General features: G+C 50.6%; 2 protein-coding genes across 9 annotated transcripts in view; both read right to left on the bottom strand.

The window, feature by feature from the left end:
- Positions 1-8,202, bottom strand: part of SLC5A10 (solute carrier family 5 member 10) — a 45,003-nt gene extending 36,801 nt beyond the window's left edge. The window contains exons 1-5 of one of the 4 annotated variants that reach the window (XM_081965982.1): positions 6,793-8,202; positions 6,554-6,613; positions 6,086-6,190; positions 1,001-1,106; positions 297-377 (exon numbers count right to left, since the gene is read on the bottom strand). In XM_081965982.1, the coding sequence (XP_081822108.1) occupies positions 297-377; positions 1,001-1,106; positions 6,086-6,181 (283 nt within the window). In that variant the 5' untranslated portion in view covers positions 6,182-6,190; positions 6,554-6,613; positions 6,793-8,202. Of the gene's footprint in view, positions 1-296; positions 378-1,000; positions 1,107-6,085 lie in introns of all 4 variants that reach the window. The other 3 variants (XM_081965979.1, XM_081965981.1, XM_081965980.1) reach the window with 3 other exon arrangements.
- Positions 8,203-10,409: 2,207 nt separating this feature from the next.
- Positions 10,410-21,935, bottom strand: PRPSAP2 (phosphoribosyl pyrophosphate synthetase associated protein 2). 5 transcript variants are annotated; one of them, XM_081965984.1, is made up of 12 exons: positions 21,888-21,935; positions 18,139-18,228; positions 16,627-16,779; positions 16,169-16,221; positions 15,827-15,893; positions 15,358-15,530; positions 15,157-15,272; positions 14,303-14,358; positions 13,857-14,005; positions 13,305-13,375; positions 12,433-12,579; positions 10,410-11,948 (listed from the first exon to the last, which is right to left on the bottom strand). In XM_081965984.1, exons 3-12 carry the CDS (start codon positions 16,743-16,745, stop codon positions 11,790-11,792), a joined length of 1,110 nt encoding a protein of 369 aa, XP_081822110.1. In that variant the 5' UTR covers positions 16,746-16,779; positions 18,139-18,228; positions 21,888-21,935; the 3' UTR covers positions 10,410-11,789. The 5 variants fall into 5 exon arrangements, with proteins under 5 accessions (XP_081822110.1, XP_081822113.1, XP_081822112.1 ...); XM_081965987.1 differs by having other exon boundaries at positions 18,143-18,228; positions 21,888-21,927; XM_081965986.1 differs by having other exon boundaries at positions 18,143-18,228; positions 21,784-21,927.
- Positions 21,936-22,124: the final 189 nt, after the last annotated feature.

Here is a 22,124-nt window from a genome sequence, read left to right on the forward strand (position 1 = left end):
CTTTAAGCTGCAGAAACACGTCTGGCTCTTTCCACTCCACAGAACTGAATTGGGCCGGTGAGATCATTGAAATATAAGAAAGGGCCATCCCTGCCCTGAAAGACACGGGAAAGGGGGGTGGGGGTGGTGGGAGATGCACAAGAAAGGCAGACCTTCTTGGGCCGCTTCCTCCTCGGCTCCTCCTGCTCCCAACAGAACACCTGTCTTTTCCCCAAGTCCCCGGGGTTGTCTACAGTGACCTCCAGCTTCTCTCCTTGAGTTGCAAAGGGAAGAAAGCAAAAGCCTTGAGCCCTTACCAATGACCGTCAAGATGATCGCACCAACCACCATGATGAGGGTCTGCAGAACGTCGGTGTAGATGACAGCCGTCAGTCCACCTGGAACGATGTAGGATGCAACTTGGAAAGGGGTTGACACAACGGGTGGGTACCAAGAGAAGCAAATCTTCGTAGCTCAGAGTTGAACCGTGGGTCCCTTGTTGCTCTTTGAGCTTGGCAGTTTTCATGCAGACGCTTCATGACCCAACTAGGTAACACCATCAGTGGTACCTGAACATATGGATGATGTCACCTAGTTGGGTCATGAAACATCTGCAGGAAAACTGCCAAGCTCAGAGAGCACCCAGCGCACAATTGGTTGGTTTTCCCCCAAAAAAAACCTTGTTTGTCTGGAACCAAAAGCTAACCTCTAGGAAGTCACCTTCACAGGTGAGGCTCAGCAGGTAGTAGCTCTCAGTCCTTACCTGGAGCCGGAGATAAGCAGGGCCAGCCAATTGCTGGTTGGAGGGGAAGAGTACTGGGTGAAAATGACAAGGAAACAGCTTGCTTTGTTGCCAGAAAATACTGTATATGGGACCACAAAGCAACCAAGTCTATAGGTTAATCCTGCACTTACAAGCACAGCTGGAACCAGAATTTCGGGTTCTACTTGGGGATGGTGAGAACGGTCCCATCCCCATCCTGCAGGAGCCCAACCTGGGCTGAGGGCCTCTTCATCTCACCTGCGATGGTGTAGACAGCCGTGACCCCCAGCATCAGGAGGGTGGAAAGGTAGAGATTCCAGCCGAGGCAGATCTGGATGAAGAGGGCTCCGGAGTACAGGTCTGTCTGCAGGAGGAAATCCAGACCCCATTTAATTCACTTTAAGCCGGGGGTGGGCGGCAGGGGAGGTAAAAGGCCACCTTTGCAATGGGGTTTTGCATCAAGAGACCCAACGAGGAGCTTCAAGCGACACGGACACACAATGGTCACAGCCCTACATTTCAGTAGGAAACACTTTGCTCCTGAATCCCTAAACATTGGTTCCGGCAAAAGATTTCCGCTCGGGAATTCCAGCCGGGTCCTGGGAAGCAACAGAGGCTGTCTATGACGTAAAGTGTTAATACCACTTTACAAGGCCTTGGTAAGGCCACGCTTGGAATAACTACATCCAGTTTTTGTCTCCAGGATGTAGAAAAGATGTGGAGACTCTAGAAAGAGTGCAGAGAAGAGCAACAAAGAGGATTAGGGGACTGGAGACTAAAACATATGAAGAATGGTTGCAGGAACTGGGTATGTCTAGCTTAAGAGAAAGAAGGACCAGGGGAGACATGATAGCATTGTTCCAATATCTCAGGGGTTGCCACAAAGAAGAGGGAGTCAAGCTATTCTCCAAGGCACCTGAGGGCAGAACAAGAAACAATGGGTGGAAACTAATCAAGGAGAGAAGCAACTTAGAATTGAGGAGAAATTTCCTGACAGTGAGAACAATTAATCACAACTTCTAGTTGCCTCTAGAAGTTGTGAACGCCCCAACACTGGAAGTCTTTAAGAAGATGTTGGATAGCCATTTGTCTGAAGTGGTGTAGGGTTTCCTGCCGAGGCAGGGGGTTGGACTAGAAGACCTCCAAGGTCCCCTTCTATTCCCTATTCCTATTCTTCTAATTCAATTCGATTTAATTCTCTATTCTCTATTCTATTCTATGCAAAAGCCCTCCCACTAAAGGCTTCCTGGCTGTGCACCTGCCCAACGCCCTCGCCAACACGACTCCAGGGGTGAAATATCCCCAGTGAGATTTGGGGACACATCCCTCATCAGCTGCTTCAAGGGGAGGCACACCCAGCCGCCCAGGTGGGGCCGAGAGCCCCAGAAAGCTTGTCAGATCAAAACAGGCCATTTCCAAACTCTGTGGAGCTTCAGATGCGAAGATGCCACAAGATTTGAGGCGAGACGTGGCCTCACAGCCTGTAATTAACCTGTGGGACTCACTGCCGTGAGATGGTAAGAGGCTCCCTGAGAGCGTCGGTGGCTTTCGGAGGAGGCAACACAAACACGAGGAAAGGGAGGAGCTGCACTAATGGTTTATTAGCCGGGAAGGTTAAGCTCTGAGTCTCGGAGTCTGGGAGTCAACCGGAATCCAGGGAAGGGGAGGAAGAAAACAAATCTATCTTTTTTAAAAAAATATATCTTTATGGTCGGTCGCCTAGTCATCCAGAGGTTGAGGCTCGATTTGGCATTTATGTCCACCTACAGAGTCCTGCCAGAGGACCAGGGATGGGCAGATGTGGATGCTTTGATGGTGCTAAAGGTTTCGTCCCTGAATGGAAGCGGTTCCAAGCAAAGCTGCCTTTTGCAATTGACCGACAGGGATTGTGTCAATGCCAAAGATGACCAAGTGCTGCTCCAGATGTTTTGGGACTGCACCCAAGACGCCGATTACCATCGGTATGATCCTGGCTTTTGATTGTTATTCTGCACAAAAAGAACCCATGGAGGTGGGGGGAGGACTCAGAGAGGAAGCAGCCACCCCTTCGGCTGCTGACGCTTCCAGCTTCCTGGCGTGATGGGTGGCGTCTCCTCTCCGTTCCTGCTGGCTCAGCAAAGCCCGGCTGGCCTCTTTTTACCTGCCAGGCAAAGGCGGAAGGCGGCAGGCGGGCGATGCCCAGCGCTTTCACTCTCCCGGCTCGTACAATTTCTCCCTCGGGCACCTGCCCCACCTGCCAGTCAGCTGCCAAACTCTTCCTGCACGCCCAGCGCCAGTGCCAGCCCCGCACCAGGCTACCCAAAAATGGTTTGCTGGCCCTCCCCGGAGGCTGGCAGAGGGACCAGCGGCTCTTCCCAAGGTTCCTGTGGGTCCATTCAGGGCCCTGCTTCATCCATCCCTTCATTCTGCAATTGGAGGGAGGGTGCCCAGCCCCTTCCGCTGCGGGCCCCTGCCCAGTTTCAGGGAGGCACAAAAGGGGCCCCATGAGTGTGTCTCCAAGCCAGAGAAGAGCTCCATCGACCCCACCAACATGGCTCCATCCTCCACATCCACCTTTCCAGGAAAATGGCCGGCATGGTTCAGAGGAAGGGAAGGGGGCAGCTCTGGTGGTCCAGGGAAGGGGGCGACTGGCCCTCTCCTGGCCTTATGCCCACCCGCTTCGACCCGGCCCTCTTTCTCAGCCCGCAGAGCAGCCGCGTGAGTGGCTGGCAGCAGCACCCAAGGGAAAGGAATGTTCTGTAATTACTGCAGAGGGGTGGAGATGCCCGCTTAGGAGTTGGCAGCGTTGCACCCCGCTTAAAAACACACGTGGGGCATTTCTTGCCTCGAAAGCCTCAAAGCCCAAGTCCTTCCTCTTGCCAGCTGAGCTTCTCTCCAGCCGACCAAGACGGGAGGGAAAAGGAGGACTCTGGCAGACCAAGACGGTCCGAAGGCAACGCTCGCCCTCCTCCTTCAAAAATAGGAGGAGGAGGAGAAATCCCCCCCCCCAAGGGAGTTTGGCCCATTCATAAAACAGCAGCTGGGAAACCCCTTCGATCTCAGCAGCTCCTGGAAGGAAGAGGAGCAGAGCTGGGGGGGGGGGAATCCAAGCCTGCTTTGGGATCTGCCCACCCCCCTTCCCTGCAGCCGCTCAAAATTCAGGCATCCAAAAAAGAATTTTTAAAAAAGATCAAAATTCAGGCATTAAATGACACGGCATCCGTCATAAATATGAACCCATTGCCAAGCAACTTAATTTGCGTCATGCCATCACAGGGAGGCTGCAGCGGTCGTAAGCGTGAAAAACGGGCCACTTTTTCAGGGCGGTTGTCACTTTGGACAGTCACTAAACGAACCCGTAGCTGCCTGCAGACCCCCTGCCCTCTTTTTCCACCATGCATCCGGCAGGGGTGCGGAGGTTCGCCCTCACCTTTGCTGTGACCCCATTGCAAGAGGGGTGGGCGCATGGAGCCCTGGGGCCAAAACGGCCCCCCCAGGGAGCGACTCAAGGGCCCTTGGAAAGCAATTAAGCCCCCAGGGGGAGGGGGAGGTGGCAGCTCAAACCAGCCTCCCTTTGGAGACGGAAAAGACCTGACCAGGATGCCCATCACGGGTGGAGGGAACACCGCTCCCACGTCACCCTCAGGTGTGACAAAGCGGCCCGCATGACAACAAAGAGCTGCCCACACCTGGCGGGATCTACACCCAGGTGAGAACAAAAAGGGAAGCTCAGGTTTTGCTCAGCCCTCCCTCCGTTGTGTTTTTCTAGAGAGGAATTCGTGGGGAGCGAAGAAACGAGGCCAGGATGCAAGAAGAGCAAATCATGGTCCTTATTTCCTCCCTGGCTCCTACCTCAAGCTTCCCTTGCAGCTAATTATCGCTTTATTATCCCTCGTCAATTAAAAACATTGCAGGAATTATCTGATTAAAGCCAACTCCACGGCCAAGCCTCTGCGCCTCCAATTAAGGGAACCGGTTGCCATGCATGGCCAAAAGTCCTGACAAAGGCATCCTTCCTGGGCCTTCCAGCTCAGCAAATAAAATGGAATAACAGAGCTGGAAGGGACCTTGTAGGTCATCTAGTCCAACCCCCCCCAAAAGCAGGTGACCCTACGCTACTTCTGACAGATGGCCGTCTGGAAAATCGAAATTGGAAGTTTATGGATATAAAGCAGCCCTGGGGGTCAGCACACACTTAGCAAATCTGCACACAATTTCCACTGGTGGCATCCGAAGACCTCCGGCATCGACCAAATCTCCATTGGTCAATTGTAGAAGGGAACAACCTCCGACTTGCTATGATTCCTTTAAACTCCATCAGACCACTACAGATCCTTGGGAAGGACGCGATCAAGAGACCAAATCCAGTCTAAACATCTGGGTGACTAGGTGACCAATCATAATGGTTGTTATTGTTATGGATTTTTTTTTTTAAATCACCCTTTTCCGTGGGAAGAGTCTTTCTGGGTGAGTCTGAGGGTTTGGCTACACCGGCCCCACATGGACCTGTTTCAACCGCCCAATCGCCCATCCTCACAGTCCGGTTCCCAGCAGTGGCCAGCCAGGCGTCTCCAGAAAACCCACAAGTGCAAAAACAATCCCTCTCTCTCTCGCTTTCCCAAACAATCCACCTAGAAAGATAGACTGCTACTGAATAGGAGGCTCTACTGTAGCTAGCAGTCTTTCCAAAGAAGAAACAAAATCCTTTCCAACATATCATTACAGTCGTCATAAACTGTGCAGGACAGACATTATTTTAAAGGAGGCCTGAAGGAAACGAGAGGTTGGGTTTGTGTTTGGGCGCTTTGGCCCAGAGGGGCAGGAAATGCTTTGAACGGACTTTTAAAACCTGGAGGCTCAACTGCAGGAAGGTCGGGGTTGTTGAGGGGAGGGGAGAGGGATTTGGGTCTTAAGAAGTTGGGTGAATGAAGGCTGCCAAGCAGGGGGCTGAATGGGTGCCTGGTGGGAATGCGGTGGTCAACAGCGCCCCCTGCTGGACAAAGGCTTGGGTGCAACTTGGGATCATCTCCAAAGGAGCTCCACTCTCCTCCAAGGGTTCAAAAGCCACTTGAAGAAGCGAATTAAGGGCCAAACAAATCAATGAATTAAAGCAATGAAGGATCAGACAGGTTACTTGCTGTCAAATGGCAGAGGGAGGCAGGGATGGATGGATGGATGGGAGGGAGGAAGGAAGGACAGAAGGAAGAAGGAAAAAAGGAAAGAGGGAAGGAAGGAAAAAAGGAGCTCTATAATTTGACATGCTTTATCTCCAGTTGGACCCACAGGCTGCCCTCCCTCATCACCCCAAGGCAGGCTAAGAAAAGAGGTTCAGCCTGGAGATGCAGAGGAAAGGGGGCCACTCACAGATATCTTGGTGAAGATGGAGAGCAGGAGCGACAAGAAGGACAGGCAGATCCGAATTCGCTCCCCTCCAAAGCGCTTCTGGAGATACTCCGGCATGGTGACGATCTGGGGGAAGAGAGGAAGGTCAGCCTGAAGGAAACGGAAGGGGCAGATTGGAGGGGACCGTGGGAAACCAGAAGGAGGAGGATGGAGGTAATGGACGAAGAGCTTTGGGTGGACAACCTAGTACCAGATCAACCACCAATAGGAAGATTTCTTTGGTTGCAGAGTTACCGGTTGTGTGCTGTGAAGCTGCCCCTCAGGATCTGCAAAGCAGCGGGCTGTGTCCGCCCATGAAGGGGCGGACAAACTCTGGCTCAGCAAGCCAGGATTGTGCTCAAGGGAGAGGGAGCGAGCCACAAGGAGACCCTCCCACACAGCACCAGGAGTGAGGGGGGGGCAAGAGAGAGAGAGGCGGCTCGCACTCACCTCTGACGAAAGGTAGACGGGGACGAAGAGCCAGGCCAAGGCCAGAAGCACGTAGGTGGCCTAAAAGGGGCCGAGAAGCCAGACAGAGGCCATCAGCAGAAGGGGTCAGCCTCATCCAGGCCCACCCTCTTTGCCAGACATGCAGCTGGGATGGGCCCCAACCCACCCACCCCGGGGACACTCCAAAGGGGAACGGCCGCTTAAACCCAGATCTGGCCCAGCAAAGTTGAGCCCCTTACGTTCCACTCAAAGCCGGCCACGGCGACCCCCCCGGCCGCTCCGCTGCTGGCCAGTCCGATGAAGAGGCCGGCTCCTTCACTGCTGGCGAAGAGCGAAGCACCGATCTGCAAAGGAAAACCTCAGAAGTTGATCTCCGCCAAACGACAACAGGAGCAAAACTCCTTGTGGGTGACGGTTATTTGATTTATTGATTAAATTTCTGTGCTGCCCACTATCGCTATCCAAAGAGACTCTCTGCAGCCTGCGTTAAATTATTGTTATTTGCTCAGGGAGCAAGCTGTCCTGGGCATCTGAGCGTCATGAGCTGACCCACTAACCGATTAAAACAATAAAGCAAACAGAAAACTGTGACTCTTGGCCTTAATCATTAACTGCATTTGGTTTAAGTGGTTTTGTAAAATATGCAAATCGTTGGGTTTTACTGTATGCTGCCCCAGTCATCTTGAGCAGCTGTGTAAAATAGATTGTACATGATGATATAGGTAGGGAGGTAGAGATAGATGGATGGATGGATGGATGGATGGATGGATGGATGGATGGAAGATAGATGGATAGATAGATAGGGAAAAGAAAAAGAAAAGAAAAAGAAAAAAAGAAAAGAAAAAGAAAAAGAAAAGAAGAAAAGAAAAAGAAAAGAAAAAGAAAAGAAAAAGAAAAAGAGATTAATGTTTCTCAACCTTGCCCATTTTAAAATAAGTGGATTTCAACTCCCAGACTTTCCCAGCTATGATAGACACAGATGACAGATATAAACAGCAACAAATTATATGCCCATATTCCTTGCAAGAGACCAGTACGAATCAGTTACACCCAGTCGGAGTTACTCACCGGCCACCAGGCGATGTTCCTTCCAGCCAGAAAGTAACCACTGACGCTGTTCCTACTTGCCCGGCATGACGACTGTGAAGGGAAAGAGAAATGAGTCGGGAATGGGGTGAGATTTATTAAGTCTCCCCTTCCCTTCTTTCCCAGCCCTGCCTCCCTCTGGCAATAGGCCTCCTGCTTTCCAAATGCTCAGCTGAATCCCTGCTTTGCAATAAAACCTCACTCCAGGTTTACTTGTTACCTTGACTCTTTCTGTAGTGGCCCTTTATTTGGTTGATTTTCTTGTTTGCCAGATCAATTCAGTCTGGACTGTCTGTTTGAGACCATGTTTTTCCAATGAATTAGATTATCACCCACCACCATCAATTAGCTCCTTTCTCTCTTCCTCCCTTTCTCCCCCATTTTATTTTTTATTTAGTAGGCTGCAAATTAGCCCCGATCGAAAAGAAACATAATCGAACCCCATAATAATGGCAGTAGCACTCTGGAATTAAAAACAACGCTTTGAGAAAGAAGGGACATCTCAAAGAGGGAACATCTTCCACGGAGCACCTTCCGTAGCTTCCGTAGAGGAATACCCACTCGGAGGAAATTCAGAGGGGTCAGCTTAAACACCAAGGCTGCCGTACCCAGATGCCAACGGCCAGGTTCAAAAGGAAATACATCACCACCACCACCACATCTGGAACGCCAAACTGTGGTGAAAGAGCGGGCATTTCTACGTGGGAATTGTTCTCCATGGACGGACGCTGCGTTTCAGCCCGGAAGAGAAGAGAAGCTCACCGTGGCTTCCTTCTAGCTGCTTCCAAGCCGAAGGGAATTGATGATTAAACCACCCACCTCCCTCCGGAGCTCAGAGGCTGCCCACCTTTTCGGCTAAGACAGCCTCAGATTCGACCCAGGTCCTTTGGACTTTGCAGTGGCCAGGAGACATGTTCCTTCTAATGATCAGAAGCCGAGGCTGAACCTGCTTCCATTCCCCACTTGGGTGTCTACGGAGAGTCTCCATCCTCCAGGCCATGGTTGTCCCCAGGTGCTTTTCCAAAAGGCAACTGGACTTTCTGGTTGTTTTTTTTTCCTTGAAGATGTTTTGCTTCTCATCCAAGAAGCTTCTTCTTCAGAACTTCAATGAGAAATCAAATGTTTTCAAGTAAAAAAAAGAAAAAAGAAACCCCCAAAAAGTCCAGTTGCCTTTCGGATTCATCCTTCAAGCCTCTGGGAGCTTTCCTCCATCTGCGACACACACACACACACGGACAATTCAGCCACCTGAAGTGAAGCTTCTCAAACTTTCGGAAGGCACCTGGGAGAAATCCCGGGGCCTAAATTGATGCTGGCTTCTGTCTCTGGCAAGCTCTCTTTGACAGGGTTGGAACGGCAGCAATGACCTGGGTGGATCCACGCTGGTTAGAAGGACCTGGACACAAGGACGCGTTTGAGGAATTAAGTCAATCACTTTCACAGGGAGCAAATCTCTCTCTCCGTATTGGGCTAAAGCTTAAAAGGGAACCCCTTGGGCAACTCCAATTTAGTTTCTTGACAAATAGCAAATCTGAGGATTATTTGACTTCCCGGGCTGGTCAAGGTGATTTTGGCATCACCTGGTGGCCTCCCACCCAAGGATAAATGGTTCTTGACTTGGCCTAGCAGAGACCAGCTAACAATGGCTCGGGGCTGCCCCCTAGTGGCTATGCTTTTAGAAAAAAGGTAAACATGCATTTAAAAATATGGAGATGTTCAGCTTAATTCGTAACCTCCATCTTAATACACTTTTTGGAGAGCATTAAAAACTTGCTCCTTCAAAAAGGAACTTATTTATTCATTCAGTTGGTGAGGAAGGAGTTGAAGTCTAGACCCCTGATGGTGTACCTATGGCACACACGTCACAGGTGGCACACAGACCCGTATCGGCTGGCACGGCAGTCCTCAACTCCAGCATGCATGTGCCTGCCGGCCAGCTGGCTTTAGGCCTTCCGGAGGGCCAGGGCGAAAACACCCCCCCCCCGAGAGATGGCACATGTGTGCATGTGATAACACAGGAGCACAGTTTTGGCACAGCTTTAGAAAAAAGTTAGCCATCCCTGGTCTAGACCTCTTAAAAGTTTCTCAGATTGTGAAACACGGCCTTAAAGATGGCTAGAAACTTTGAAAACCATTGCTGTAAAATTTCAAAAAAAAACCCACACGTCCAGGGAAGAACAAGTGACCTCTTTATGGCTTGCATATTTGATCATGGGATCCATTCTTTCATCTTGAGAGACCGCTCAATCCTACAAATCTCCCTTTTTCATCCCGTCCACTGTCCTTTCACTCTCTTACAAACTTTGACACGTCTTGTTAATGTGTCAACCTTTTCATTTGCTTGTGGCATTGCTTAGTAAGCGGTTGTGTTAAAGTCTAACCCCGGAGGGCTGAATGCAGCACCTCCTTCACCTGCGATGCACAGAAGGGGCCATAAATTGTAATTTTACACCCTTGGGAAGTGAGCTAAGGGGCATTCAATGCGCCAAACCTCTCTTTTCAATAGACGTGAAATAACTGATCAGTCCTTGGATGGGAGGCCACCAAGAGACCCAAGGGCTGCAGGCAAGATTGAAAAAGTCAAGACGCATTCCAAAATTCCAGAATGGCTGGCAGGAAAATGTCAGGGACGCCTCCCCCCCCCCCCCTCTGAATTCAACTGGGATGTCAGAATTCACTAGATGTTGAACTGTCTTGTTTTTCACGTCCACGCGTCTTTCTCTCCCAACACCAAAGAGGACAACCATCGAAGAAATATTTCCTAAAAAGCTCATGCAAAACCAGAGTCATTTTATTTGTGCCAGAAAATAAATACCAGTGCACGTTCCTTAAGGTCTCTCTATAAAAGCATAGTTACAAAAAAAAAAAAACACTGACACGGAACTGCATACAACGGTGCCGTTTTCTTGTTTGGCTGGTCTCGGACACAAACTCGACGCCGTAGCTACCGTTTGTAGAACAACGCACAAAAGCACTTGAAAGCAAGCCGGGAGGATCAGGAAGGAGGATTATGGGCTACCTTGTCTTCCAATAATGCAGGAGAATGTGTCCTGTGAGGATCTCATGGAAAGATAACATAAAAGATGCACACGAAGGATGGAAAAGAACAGAAGCGGCTGCTTTCAATGCCAAGGAGCCGAATGGGACATGGGTGCTTTCATCCCAAGCTTTATGGCCACTTTTAAGACGGGTGGATTTCAATTCCCAGGATTCAACTCCTATGAAAACAGCCGCTTCCGTTCATTTCCCTCCCGCTGCTTTCACGTGACAAATAGCCGAGTGTGACATGGTTGCCTTTATCTCAAGCTCCATGGCAGCACTTCCCAAGCGTGGCCCCTTTAAGATGGATGGGCTTCAAGTCCCAGAATTCCCTAGCCAGCTTGGATGCTGGGAGTTGAAGTCCACCCATCTTAAAGGGGCCGAGATTGAGAACCATTGAGAACCATTGCTCTAAGGGAGTGCAAGACTCTCCATATTTGCTGGGACAAAAGAGTCAGATGAACCTGGGTCCATCCCAGTTCCGGATCCATGTTAGAAATAAATGCCCTTGAGGTGCAGTCCCTCCTGCTGCCAAGATCACCCCAATCCCCCCCACATCCCCCTCCCCCAAAAGAGGAAAAGCACCCGGAGGGTGAGGTTTCCCAATTTGGATTCCTTGCAATGAAGCTGCAGCAGAAAAATATCTGCCGGGGGGTGGGGGGGGTGGGGAGGGGGAGAGACAGGGAGGAAGGGGTCTTGCTTGCAAAATAGCACAGCTAACCTGACCGTCTCTAGAAGTTGAAAAGAGGGTTGTTGTTGTTGTTTTTAAAAACTTTTTATAAAATCCTTTCTCTTTCTCAAAAACAAAATCGCGAGGAAAATAAGCTCTGAGGATTTTGTCTACTCCATTTAAACCACCGGAAAGAAGAGGGAAGGGGGAAAAAAGCCATCTAATTAAAAAAAAAGGGCTCCCACTGAAATACAAAGATTAAGCCACAAAATAAGTTTCACAGCTGGGTTTCTGTCCCATGTCCAGTTTGGCCCCTAAAAAAAATCTTTTTCCTTTCTCTTTCTTTCTTTCTTTCTTTCTTCTTTCTTTCTTTCTTTCTTTCTTTCTTTCTTTCTTTCTCTCTTTCTTTCCTTCCTTCCTTCAAGCCCGCCCAAGCAACCGTCAGTCATCTAGTCCTATGTTTCTGAAAAGATAGGACATGGATTCCCCATTGTGGATCCTGCGGATGGCCTCCGAGAGGATCAGGCTGATGTCCACCGTCTTGATTTTGGGGCACTGCAGTTTTTGGATCTCGTGAGGAATGGTGTTGGTCACCACAACCTGAAAGAAAGCAGAGACCAGAAGTTACCCTGTGTGTGTGTGTGTGTGTGTGTGTGTGTTGAGGATTTTTTAAACTGCACTTGAAGCTTTTTCTATTATTTCTCTTTTTTCACTTTTTGTGTTCCAATTTGGCTTGTATTAGATTATTAGAATAACCTAATAACCTAATATTAGAATAACCCAATACAAAAAAAAGGAAGAGAGAGAAAAAAAGAGAAAGATATAAACTAGCAGCTTCCAATATTCTCTACAACAGCCAGCCAAGAAGTTTGGTTGGCTGGGGAATTATGGGAATTGAAGTCACCCATCTTAAAAACATGGTCTACGTTCCTCCCTGGGCATTCAGGCCCAGGCGACGTGGGAGCAGGAGCTGAAGCATGAACCAGGAGTCCAGAGATTTGAACCCAGGGCCTCCCGTGGCCACGAGCCAGGCCGCCTCCCCCGACCGTTCAACTCCATCTGCCCAACGCAGCCTCCTGCATACCTCATCGATGGCCGACTCCTCTATCAACCGGGGGGCATCAGAGGAGAGGAGGCCGTGGGTGGCCATGACGAAAATCTTATAGGCCCCTCGCTCCTTCAGGGTCTCCGCGGCCGCCAGGAAACTGTCCACGTCATCAATGATGTCGTCCTGACCGGAGAGACCAAGGATGCCATTAGAGGGGGGGACGGGGGGAGATTTATTCTGCCTCCCCTTGGGGACTTTCAACCCCATCGTTTGCAGCTGCCATCTTGACCCCTCTGCGCAGGGCAGGTTCACGTACTGAGGAAGAAGGAAGGGAGCTTATCCTGGCACCCAACATATCACGCAGGAGCGGACAAGCCAGGATTGGCATCCCCGGATTACGAAGCCGTCCCGCTTTCACGAGTTCAGGAAGGAGAAATGGGTGTTTTTTTTCAAATCAAGGTGGAGATTCACCCCAAACTCTTCTCTGTTTTTGTACAGGCAGCCTCTGAACCTCCCTGTCAGACCTGGAAGCCCTCTTTTACCTGCCACACTTTCTACTGTGGGAAAAGGGGAGGAGGGATTGTGCAGAGTTGGGTGAGGTGTAGCCATAACAACGTTCTTTCTCTGAAAGTCAAGGTCACTTTTGTCACTTTTGCACCTGGACGGATTTGGATGGGAGGAATCTTTCTTCCTGGCAATGAAGGATTGGACCATGGGATGGACATGTGGGTGATGGACAGGGTCTTGAACTTTCAACTGGGTGGGGAAACCTGGGAGCTTTCAGATTCGGGTTTTCCCAGATGCACCAACATGACATCTCTAAATAAATTGGAACTTTGAGGAAACGCCTCGGAGTCTTCTCCCGTTGGGGGTGTCTCTGGGAACCCTGACACTTGCAGGCCACCTACCACGATGATGGCTATTCGACCCCCAACATCTCCAACCACAGTGATGGGCGGCTTCTCTTTCGGAATCAGCACTGGCAAAAAAAAAAGGAAGGAAGGAAAAAGGAGAGAAAATTGGGGTGGGGGTTTCTGCCTCGACCTCTGCAAAACGATGGCACCCTGGACAAGGCCAACCTGAGTCTGAGCAAGGGAGACAGAGGAGGGGATCCACTTTCTGAATTTAAACGTAAAAATCTCCCCCCCCCCCAAACCCTTTGAGAGCCTGAGAGGTTGGAGGGGTTTCTTTCTGAATGTTCCCCTTCTGGCCGTTTTGCAGCTCTGGGTCATGTCCCCTCTTATCCGATGGTTCCCTGTTCAGCATCTCTTCCTCCTCCTCCCAAGGCCATTTGCACTTCCCTTCCATCCCACTCACAGCTTCTCCAGCCCTCTTTTCAGCACAGCCATCGAAACGAGGTGGATCCCTCCCCCCCCCGGAAAAGCCCCCTTGCCTTCCTAGGATTGCAGCCTCTTTGAGGAAGGCGAGCCGTGCCACTCTCCCTGCCCGAGGCTACTTACTGGGTATCTCCAAGCTGGGGTGAATGGCAGCGGCGCTTTTGGCAGTTGGGGGCGAATGGCGCCCGTCCACCAGGTCAGACTCGGCATCTTGAGCCTCTCCGTGGATCACGGCGATGCCCAGCCTCAGACGCTCGGCAAACGACTGCGCCCTGCCGAGGAGGAGAATGAGCCCACCGACACCACAGATGGGCACAACACGTAGAAACGTCTCAGGGAAAGGAAGGCCATCCTCTGCAACAGGGATGCCCAACCATGGCTGCTTTGACACCGACTCCCAGAATTCCCCAGGCCGCCATGCTGTAGCCCAGGATCTACACAGGCTGGCTGGGGAATTCTGGGAGTCAAAGTCCACAGGTCTTAAAGCGGCCATGGCTGGACACCCCTGCCCTTCTGAATCCTGGGGAAAGACTAGATGGGCTTAGGAACCCCACCCCCACCCCCCCTACCTCTTTGCAGACGCAGGAGACTTGGCCACAATCACAGCATTCCTGTAGTCCGGAATCTACGCAACGAAAAACAGAACAATCACACTCAGGGGTGGCCTTTTACCTCAACTACAAAAAGGGTGTTTCAGGTGGCCCCTGTCCTTTCTTCTACAGAAAGCTGAAGCCCAAAACTGGGGTGTATCTCTGGCCCCCCACAATCTCAGCCAGAGATTCGGGGCCATCTAAGCCCTAGAGATTACACACGGCTGGCCCCGAAACCCGCCTGTCCTGACCCAGCTCCCCAAAGCCGACAATCCCTCTGAAGTGAACTCGAAGATTCCTTTATGAGGAGCGCCAGCAGCCCCGGGAAAAAGTCTCTCTCTCACCGCAGGATAACAAGTCCGTCCCTCTGGGAGATGAATAGTTGCCACATCTATTCATCTCCGCCCCCTGCCTTTGATCCCCAGAGCTAGAGTAGGGCTTTGCTAGCAGTGGTGGCTCTTCCCTCCCAAGGACCGGCCCATAGATTTCCACTGCTCTCCTCTCCTCTGCCTTCTGCACATCTGCACGCAAGGCACTGGACCCAGCTGTTCCTCCTCTTCCTCATCAGCCAGCTCCAAACCTGGGGGCTGTTGACTCTCCATCTGAGGGCTGATAGACAGCCCGGGCTCCGCCTCTGTCTCTGTCACTTCCATTCCCTCTACATCCATCCTAAAAGGAGCGGGAGTGTCTTCACACACACACACACACACACACACACACACACACACAAAGGCGTGGCTGACCTCCACCCCATTTCCCGGCTCAGGAGCGATTGCACTGGTCTGCCCTCTGCAGCTGCCCAGCCCTGAGGGTGAGGATTCAACCTGGCTCACCTCTTCCTGGATGTACTGCAGCAAAAACGGCGATGCCCTCAGATTGTCCACTGGGACGTTGAAGAAGCCCTGAATTTCCTTTTGGTGCAAATCCATGGTGATCAGGTGAGTCAGCCCTTTGGGGAGGGCAGAGGGAATAATCAGGTTGGCATGGCTCCATCCAGGCCGCCTGTCATCCGGCCGAGGGCGAAAGGCTCTTACCTGCCTTGCACATCATGGAGGCCAGGAGCTTGGAGACAATGGAGCCCCGCTTCCGCATCTTGCACTGCTTGCTGTAGGGGAAGTAGGGCACCACCCCAATGATGCTCTTGGCGCAGGAGGTCTTGCAGGCGTAGACCATGATCAGCAGCTCCATGATGATGGTGTTCACGTCCCTGGAAGGAAAAGACGCCAATCCAGCAGCCGCCCTTCCGACGGAGCTTTGCAGCTCCTGCTTTTCTGCGGCTGGAGGTACCTGGTGGGTGGGCCTTTTTTTCCCCCGAGTTACAACTGGCCCTCACTGCTCCAAACAGTGAGTCAGAATAGGCACATGTTAATGTATCGGAGGACACTCTGAAATACACAACACAAAACTGTAAAACTAAAACATCATCATTTTCGCAAATAGGACCAAGACAGACAAGCAGAATGAACTGGAGACGACTTAGTCCCCGTCGATGCTCGTACTCACTTGGAAACGGTCTGGATAATGAAAACATCTTTGCCTCTCACCGACTCCTGAATCTGCACCCTTGTTTCTGCCACGCACACACACACAGACACAAAAAGGGCGGGGGGAGACAAAACAGATGTGCTCAGGACTTACACAGGCGTGAAGTAGATTACATCGCAGTGTGACGTAAAATGAAAACGCGCAAGTAATTTTTGAAAATCAAAGCAAGTGGGCATCATTGCAAACGACAGGATTGCCCACAAAGCGTGTTTGTGTCTGCGCAGCAGGGAAGGAGGAGACAAAGGTTGCTCCTCCTCCTTCAACCTTCACACAGCGAGGCCACAGGTGTCCTCTACTCACCTCTGTTTGCCTCCTGGTACACCTGGACCTTGCCCATTTCCACACCCAGGCGCCTGCAAAAGAAAGCAAGGTCATGAAGAGGAAGAGGATCCAGCAGGTATGGACTTCAACTCCCAGAATTCCCCAGCCAGCAGGTGGACTAGTGAATTCTGGGAGTTGAAGTCCCATCTATCTTCAAGTTGAGAATCTCTGCATTGGAAGAGTTCAACTGGCTTGATCTCTAACCAATTATCAATAAAACCCTGACTTCAACAAAAGACTCTAAACTCAGTTTGTGTGTGTGTGTGTGTGTGTGTGCTTGTGCACATGAGAGAGAATCAGAGACAGAGAGAGTGGGGGAGGGAGGGAGGGAGTGGGAGAGACAGAGAGAGACTATCATCCATCACCCCTCTATATCCAAACTCCACTGCTGAAAACAGGCAGGAAAAAGGACAGAGCAGAACGGAGGGAAGCCTTACTCAGCAATCCTCTTGGAGAGCTCCATGCAGGAGGGGTTGGAGTTGGCCGAGAACAGGACCAGGCCGCCCTTCGTGACGTTCATGATGGGCCCTGTTCCAAGGGGGGCCACGCAAAACATCAAAACTGCCTTTGTCGTCCCACCTTCAGATAGACTGCCCAAAAAAATAATAATAATCATAGTGATATTCCACCAAGAACTTTTCAGCAACCCTCAACCAAACAAAAGCGAATGAACTCTTGCATTTCAAGGAGTTTCTGCAGGAGGATGGAGATCTCTCCCCCGGAGCATTTAAAGCCATGCTTGTCATCAATCTGGGTGGACTTCAACTCCCAGAATCCCCCAGCCAGCAGAGCTGATTTAGAGGGCCTTCACACCACCAGCTTTTCACCCAGCAACACAAGCTATGCCTTTCTGAGCAGAAACCTCATTTATAACCTCCCTTGTCTTTGTGCAAAATTGTGAATTAAATAAGGTAGCAACGGAAGAGAAGATAATTTTAAAAATTCTAGACTGTGCAGAGATGAACAGGTTGACTTTGAAAATAAAGGATAAAGAGGAATCGGTGTACTTCAAGACATGGGGAAGACTGTATGATTGGCTAGAGAAAGAAATACAGAAAGGAAAGTAAGGGAAAGATACAGAACCCAAATGACACACTGTTAGATGGGGAAGGGAGGGAAGTAGAAAATATCAGTATGCAAGTATATATTCAAGAGTGAGGCATAAAAGGGAAAAGTATAGTTGGGACAGACTAGCGGAGGAAAAGGAACAAGAAATGAGATCAAACTATAGCTGGGTTTGCAGAAATACCATCCCAGGAAAACATAAATCTAGAGTGGAAAGAGACACCCATAACAACAGAAAGAGAAAGGAAGAAGGGGGAGAGGAGACGAGAGGAAGAGGAGGGAAGAAAGGAAGGAAGAGATAAGGAGAGGAAGGTGGAAGGGAGAGAAAGAGAAGGAGAGAGGGTAGGAAGGGGAAGAGGAAGACAGGAGTAGGGGAGAGGGAAGGGAAGAAGGAAGGGAAAGGAGAGGAGGAGGAAGAACGTAGAGAAGGGAAGTAGGGAGAAAAGAAAGGGCAAAGGAGGTGGTGTTAAAACAGACGGAAGGAATGTAAATAAAGCAACCCAAATTGTATACTATAATTTTATAAATGGAATGACAAATGTAAAGAAAGAAAACAACTATGTGAATGTATACCTATAATTGTAGGTGAGAGAAAAATATATAAAAAGGGGGGAAAGAAATCTCATTTATAACCTCCTATCGTTCAAGGAACCTCATTTACCAGCAGTGGAGAATCTGAAGGCCAGACAAACAAGCGGGGGGGGGGGGGAATAAAAGCAGGTGCCATGACCTAAACCTTAAGGCTTCCCAACCCACAGACTCAGGCTCCTACAATGTCCACACACGCTTAAGAGTCTACACACAGCCTCCGAGCGTTCACTCAGTCGCTTTCCCCTCCCCATGGCTGTTTCCAAGCACAGAAAAGCACCCCCAGCTCTTTCCACTTACAAATAAAGAGGAGATCCAGGAAAGGAGTTTAGGGAAATTCAGCCCACCACGCTTCACGCGTCTTCTAGAATGTTGCTTTTAGGCACCTGCGGAAAAAGAAGATACGTGTCTCTCCATTAAAAAGCAGCTCCGGTGCAAGAAATCTGTTTACTATCTTGGAACACCAAAACCAGGGAACAACTTCCGTCACCCGCCAGCAAGTGTCGGATTAGGCTTAGACAAAGTGCCAAACCTAAGGAATGTTCCTTAAAATGTACTCCAGTCCCAGGACATCGTCCAATGCCAACTTTATTACTCAGAGAGGATTACTTTACCGACTCCTAACAAGAGGCGGGATGTACAAATTGTGCTAAAATCCAGAACTGTCTGACCGATAAAGAGGTTAAAGATGAAAACTGCCCCTCTAAGAAAAGAAGCATTTTGAGCCAGAACTGCATCCAGCACTGGCTAACAAAATTATAGAAATCTGTTTTTTCTCTTCTGCCTCCCAGGCAAAGCAAAGACATCCTGTTTGTTTAGGTCTGGCGTCGTTTCCCAGCCCAAAGCGGTTTGGAGAATCTCTTTCACGCTTCATAAGCCCTTCTGCCGTCTCCGTTCAAATACATAAATCAGCCTCTTGTCCCCGAGCAGGCAGCCATTGGAAAAGAGGGGGGGGGGGGGGGAGACAAAGAAAGGCACAAAAAATAACCAAAACCGCCTGGCAAAACTCCTCCAAAGCGGAAGTCCAAGGCGGCGGAGAATGAAAACCACAACGCGCCACCCAAAGCCGTGTCTTGTGACACAGGCGCCAAAGGCAACCGGCACAGGCCTTATGGGTGGCAAGGAAGGATGGCGGCCGCAAGGGAGACGCAGGGCAAGGATGGACTTGCAAAATAAAAGCCAGGGTTGGATTTGTGAAACTGTGCAAATCCACTAGGTAATTTGCGATGAAACCGCACGAAGCTCACACTCTCGGATTCACTCCATGAAATAATAAAATCTCCACATTCAATGCAAGAATCTTTCCAACGGTCGTTCTGGGATTTTCCTGGTTTTTCGCAGCAGGTCCCCCCAGAAAGGGATCAGGAGGAGAGCCCTTCTGCTTCCTTCCTGGGATCCGCTTCGGAGACCCTGCAATCGGTCCTGGGGGCCGAAAAAGCTGCATTTCATTCACAGCATCCCAGAAGAGAGACGCTGTTATTTCCATCTTGTTTTCCAGACGACTTGCCAGCTCTTTGTATTCCGTGACTCCTCACAGAATTTAAACAAGGGGGGTGCTAAAATCCAGCAAGAGCACCCTCTTCCTTGCCCATCAGCGAGAATATCCATCTGGGGAAAGACACCCGATTCCTGCTCCCCATGGAGGAGCCTTCTATTTTAATGGATATTTCAACTCCCAAGCAGGTTTTCTCCTGGCACAGGAGGGAGCAGGTGCCCGGGGGGGGGGGGGTGCAGAGGAAGGTTGTTATAAAATGTATGGGCTCCATCTGGATTTAGAAACACGGCTGTCGGCCTCAGCAGGAGGGAAAACTGCAAGAAAGCCACCTGAGGAGCACCAGGGCCTGACCCAGAGGGAAGCAGGTGCCACTAATGGAAATGGCACGCGCAGCTGTCAAAGTGAGACAGAAGGGAAAACAACACAAACATAAAAGGCACACAGAAATAAAATGAAAGTGAGCGGGCGCAGAGAGGCCGTAAAGCAGCAGAGGCTGGTCTGAGCCTGGTTGAACGTCCCATCTTCTCCCCTCCCTTCCGATTTTTTGAGCGGTGGGACTTGGCCACAGGTAACGACGGGGCAGCAGAAAAGTCACCCCTGGTCCATTCTGGTCCCTTTGCAAAGGTAGCTGCGCATTCAAATTCTACAGGGGAAATAAAACCCCTTCGGAAGAAAAGAGACGGTGGCCGTAGGGAGGGGAAAGTCCAGCCTCTTTGGAGCCGATTGAAGTCCGAGCGGGAAACACCCAGGGAAGTTTCTCCAGAAATGGATGGACCTCTTGCAGGGTGGGCTTTCCCTCAGCTTGGCTTTGAGTCCTCCAAACCCCAAAACCATGCCGCCTCCTTCGCCACGTCCTCCTTCCCAGGGTCGTTTCTTCCACGCGTTGCTCACCCACAAAGGGACAAAACCTTCACCTGCCCCTTTGCCTTTTCTCTCCCCCACTAGCCGCCCCCACCATAACTTCATTAAAAGGGACTAACTCCCAGAATTTCAAATAGAGGGGTGGGTGGGAGGGGAGATGCATGCAAGTTCCCACACACACCCTTGGAAAAAAGCAACCCTAAATAAATCAGCCTCTGTGGAATTGGGGAGGGGACCCTCATCTGCTCCCATTAAACGGCCTCCCAGCTGTGCAGCCCCCCCTAAACGACCATCCATCTTTCAGGAGTACCAGATAAGCAACGCAAGGGGGGGGGGCATGAGACAAAAAGACGCCCCATGAATCAAAGGATACCAGAAACATGTTGGGGCACTTAAGCAGACACATTATGAATATATATGTTATAATAAAATATAAGACCATACAGTTTAATGTAAAATAGATCAGGCTATAAATCCCCTTGCAATTAAGGCTGGGGTGGGTGGGTAGAGAGGCATGTATGAATGTCTCCATGCAACCCCCCCCCCCTCCCTGGAAACCTATTTGATCCCCGATCCTATTGCTCTTTGCAGTTCAGTTTCCAGAAGAAAAGCAGACACCATCAATCCAACAGGAAGCTATCACAAAAGTCACTTGCTCTAGAAATGTGCAAATAAATAAAATAATAGTACCCTTCCCATTTAGTTCCTAGAGGTAGAGGGCAATCAAGCGCCCAGGAATTCTGTGATATAAGGCATAATTTGATTATACAGCAGAATAGGGAATAAGCTATGGAATAATAGGATGAATATCCCCCTCCTGTCAGACTTTTTTTAAATAAGTATTTATTACATTTTCCAACACTTAAAAAACAAAACACAAATGTACACTTGTAACAGCTTAACTATTTAAACACAACCACAATCACTCCACACACACACGTGGAAACCTAGTTTTTTCTCTCTTTTTCTTTTCCCCTAATTACTTGCATGGGGGTGGGTGGGTTATGCTTTATACTATTTCTGTTGTTTGCATTTGTTATGCATTTGCACCAGTGAGGCTAAAAAACCAATTTCCTTGTGTTTATTTTGTAGGATGACAATAAAAAGGCTACATATACCAATACTCCTCGCAATTGGGAGGGGCAGCAGACTCCTGGGGGCTGCAGGGAATCTACAATATCATTAAAATTAGGCAAAGACAGACTATTGCAGGGGGGGTTTCACCCCCACCCCAATTTCTGGAGAGGCAGCTCAGATAAGATGCAAGCCCACTATTTACAGCTTAATGAGGGACTAGAGCATAGTCCCAGGGAATAAGGCCACCCGAGGCCCCTCCCAGGTTAATTTGGGGAGGGGCAGCACAGACCCCCCCCTTCAAGCCCAGGAATAAAGAGAATTAATGCTTCCTATGAGAATTAACGCAGCCTCCAATAAGGTCACTAGGGGGCTGAAAGGGATGCTCCCCATTTTGCATCCAGGCCACGACCCCCCCTCCCATTGCAAAGACCCCTCCCTCCCCCTAACTCAAGCCCCCCCCTCTTGCCCGTGGGGGGGAGGGGAGGGGGCGGCGCGGGAGCATTCCTACGTGCATCTTCCGTGTCCGCCCGACCTGGCTCCGCTCTCCCCCCGCCTGGAGACCCCCTCCCAGGGCGGAGGGGGGGTCGCAACCCCGCCACGACCACCACCCACCTGCGCCCCGTGGCGGGGCTGGCGCGGCGGCGGCGGCTGCAAAATGGCGGCGGGGCGGGGCTGCCCGGGCTCCGCCCCCCGCGAGCCTCCGCCAATCCCAGCCCGCGGCGGCGGCGGCCGGCCCCGCCCCCTCCGAGCCCATGCTGCCTTCAGGTTCTGCAACCTGGGAGTTGAAGTCCCGCAGCCTTAAAGCGGCCGAGTTTGCAGAGCCCCTTCCCAGAGGCCGCCAGCGGCGGT

Source organism: Natrix helvetica (genome assembly GCF_964273705.1).
Source record: "Natrix helvetica genome assembly, chromosome: 13".
NCBI classification, from domain to species: domain Eukaryota; kingdom Metazoa; phylum Chordata; class Lepidosauria; order Squamata; family Natricidae; genus Natrix; species Natrix helvetica.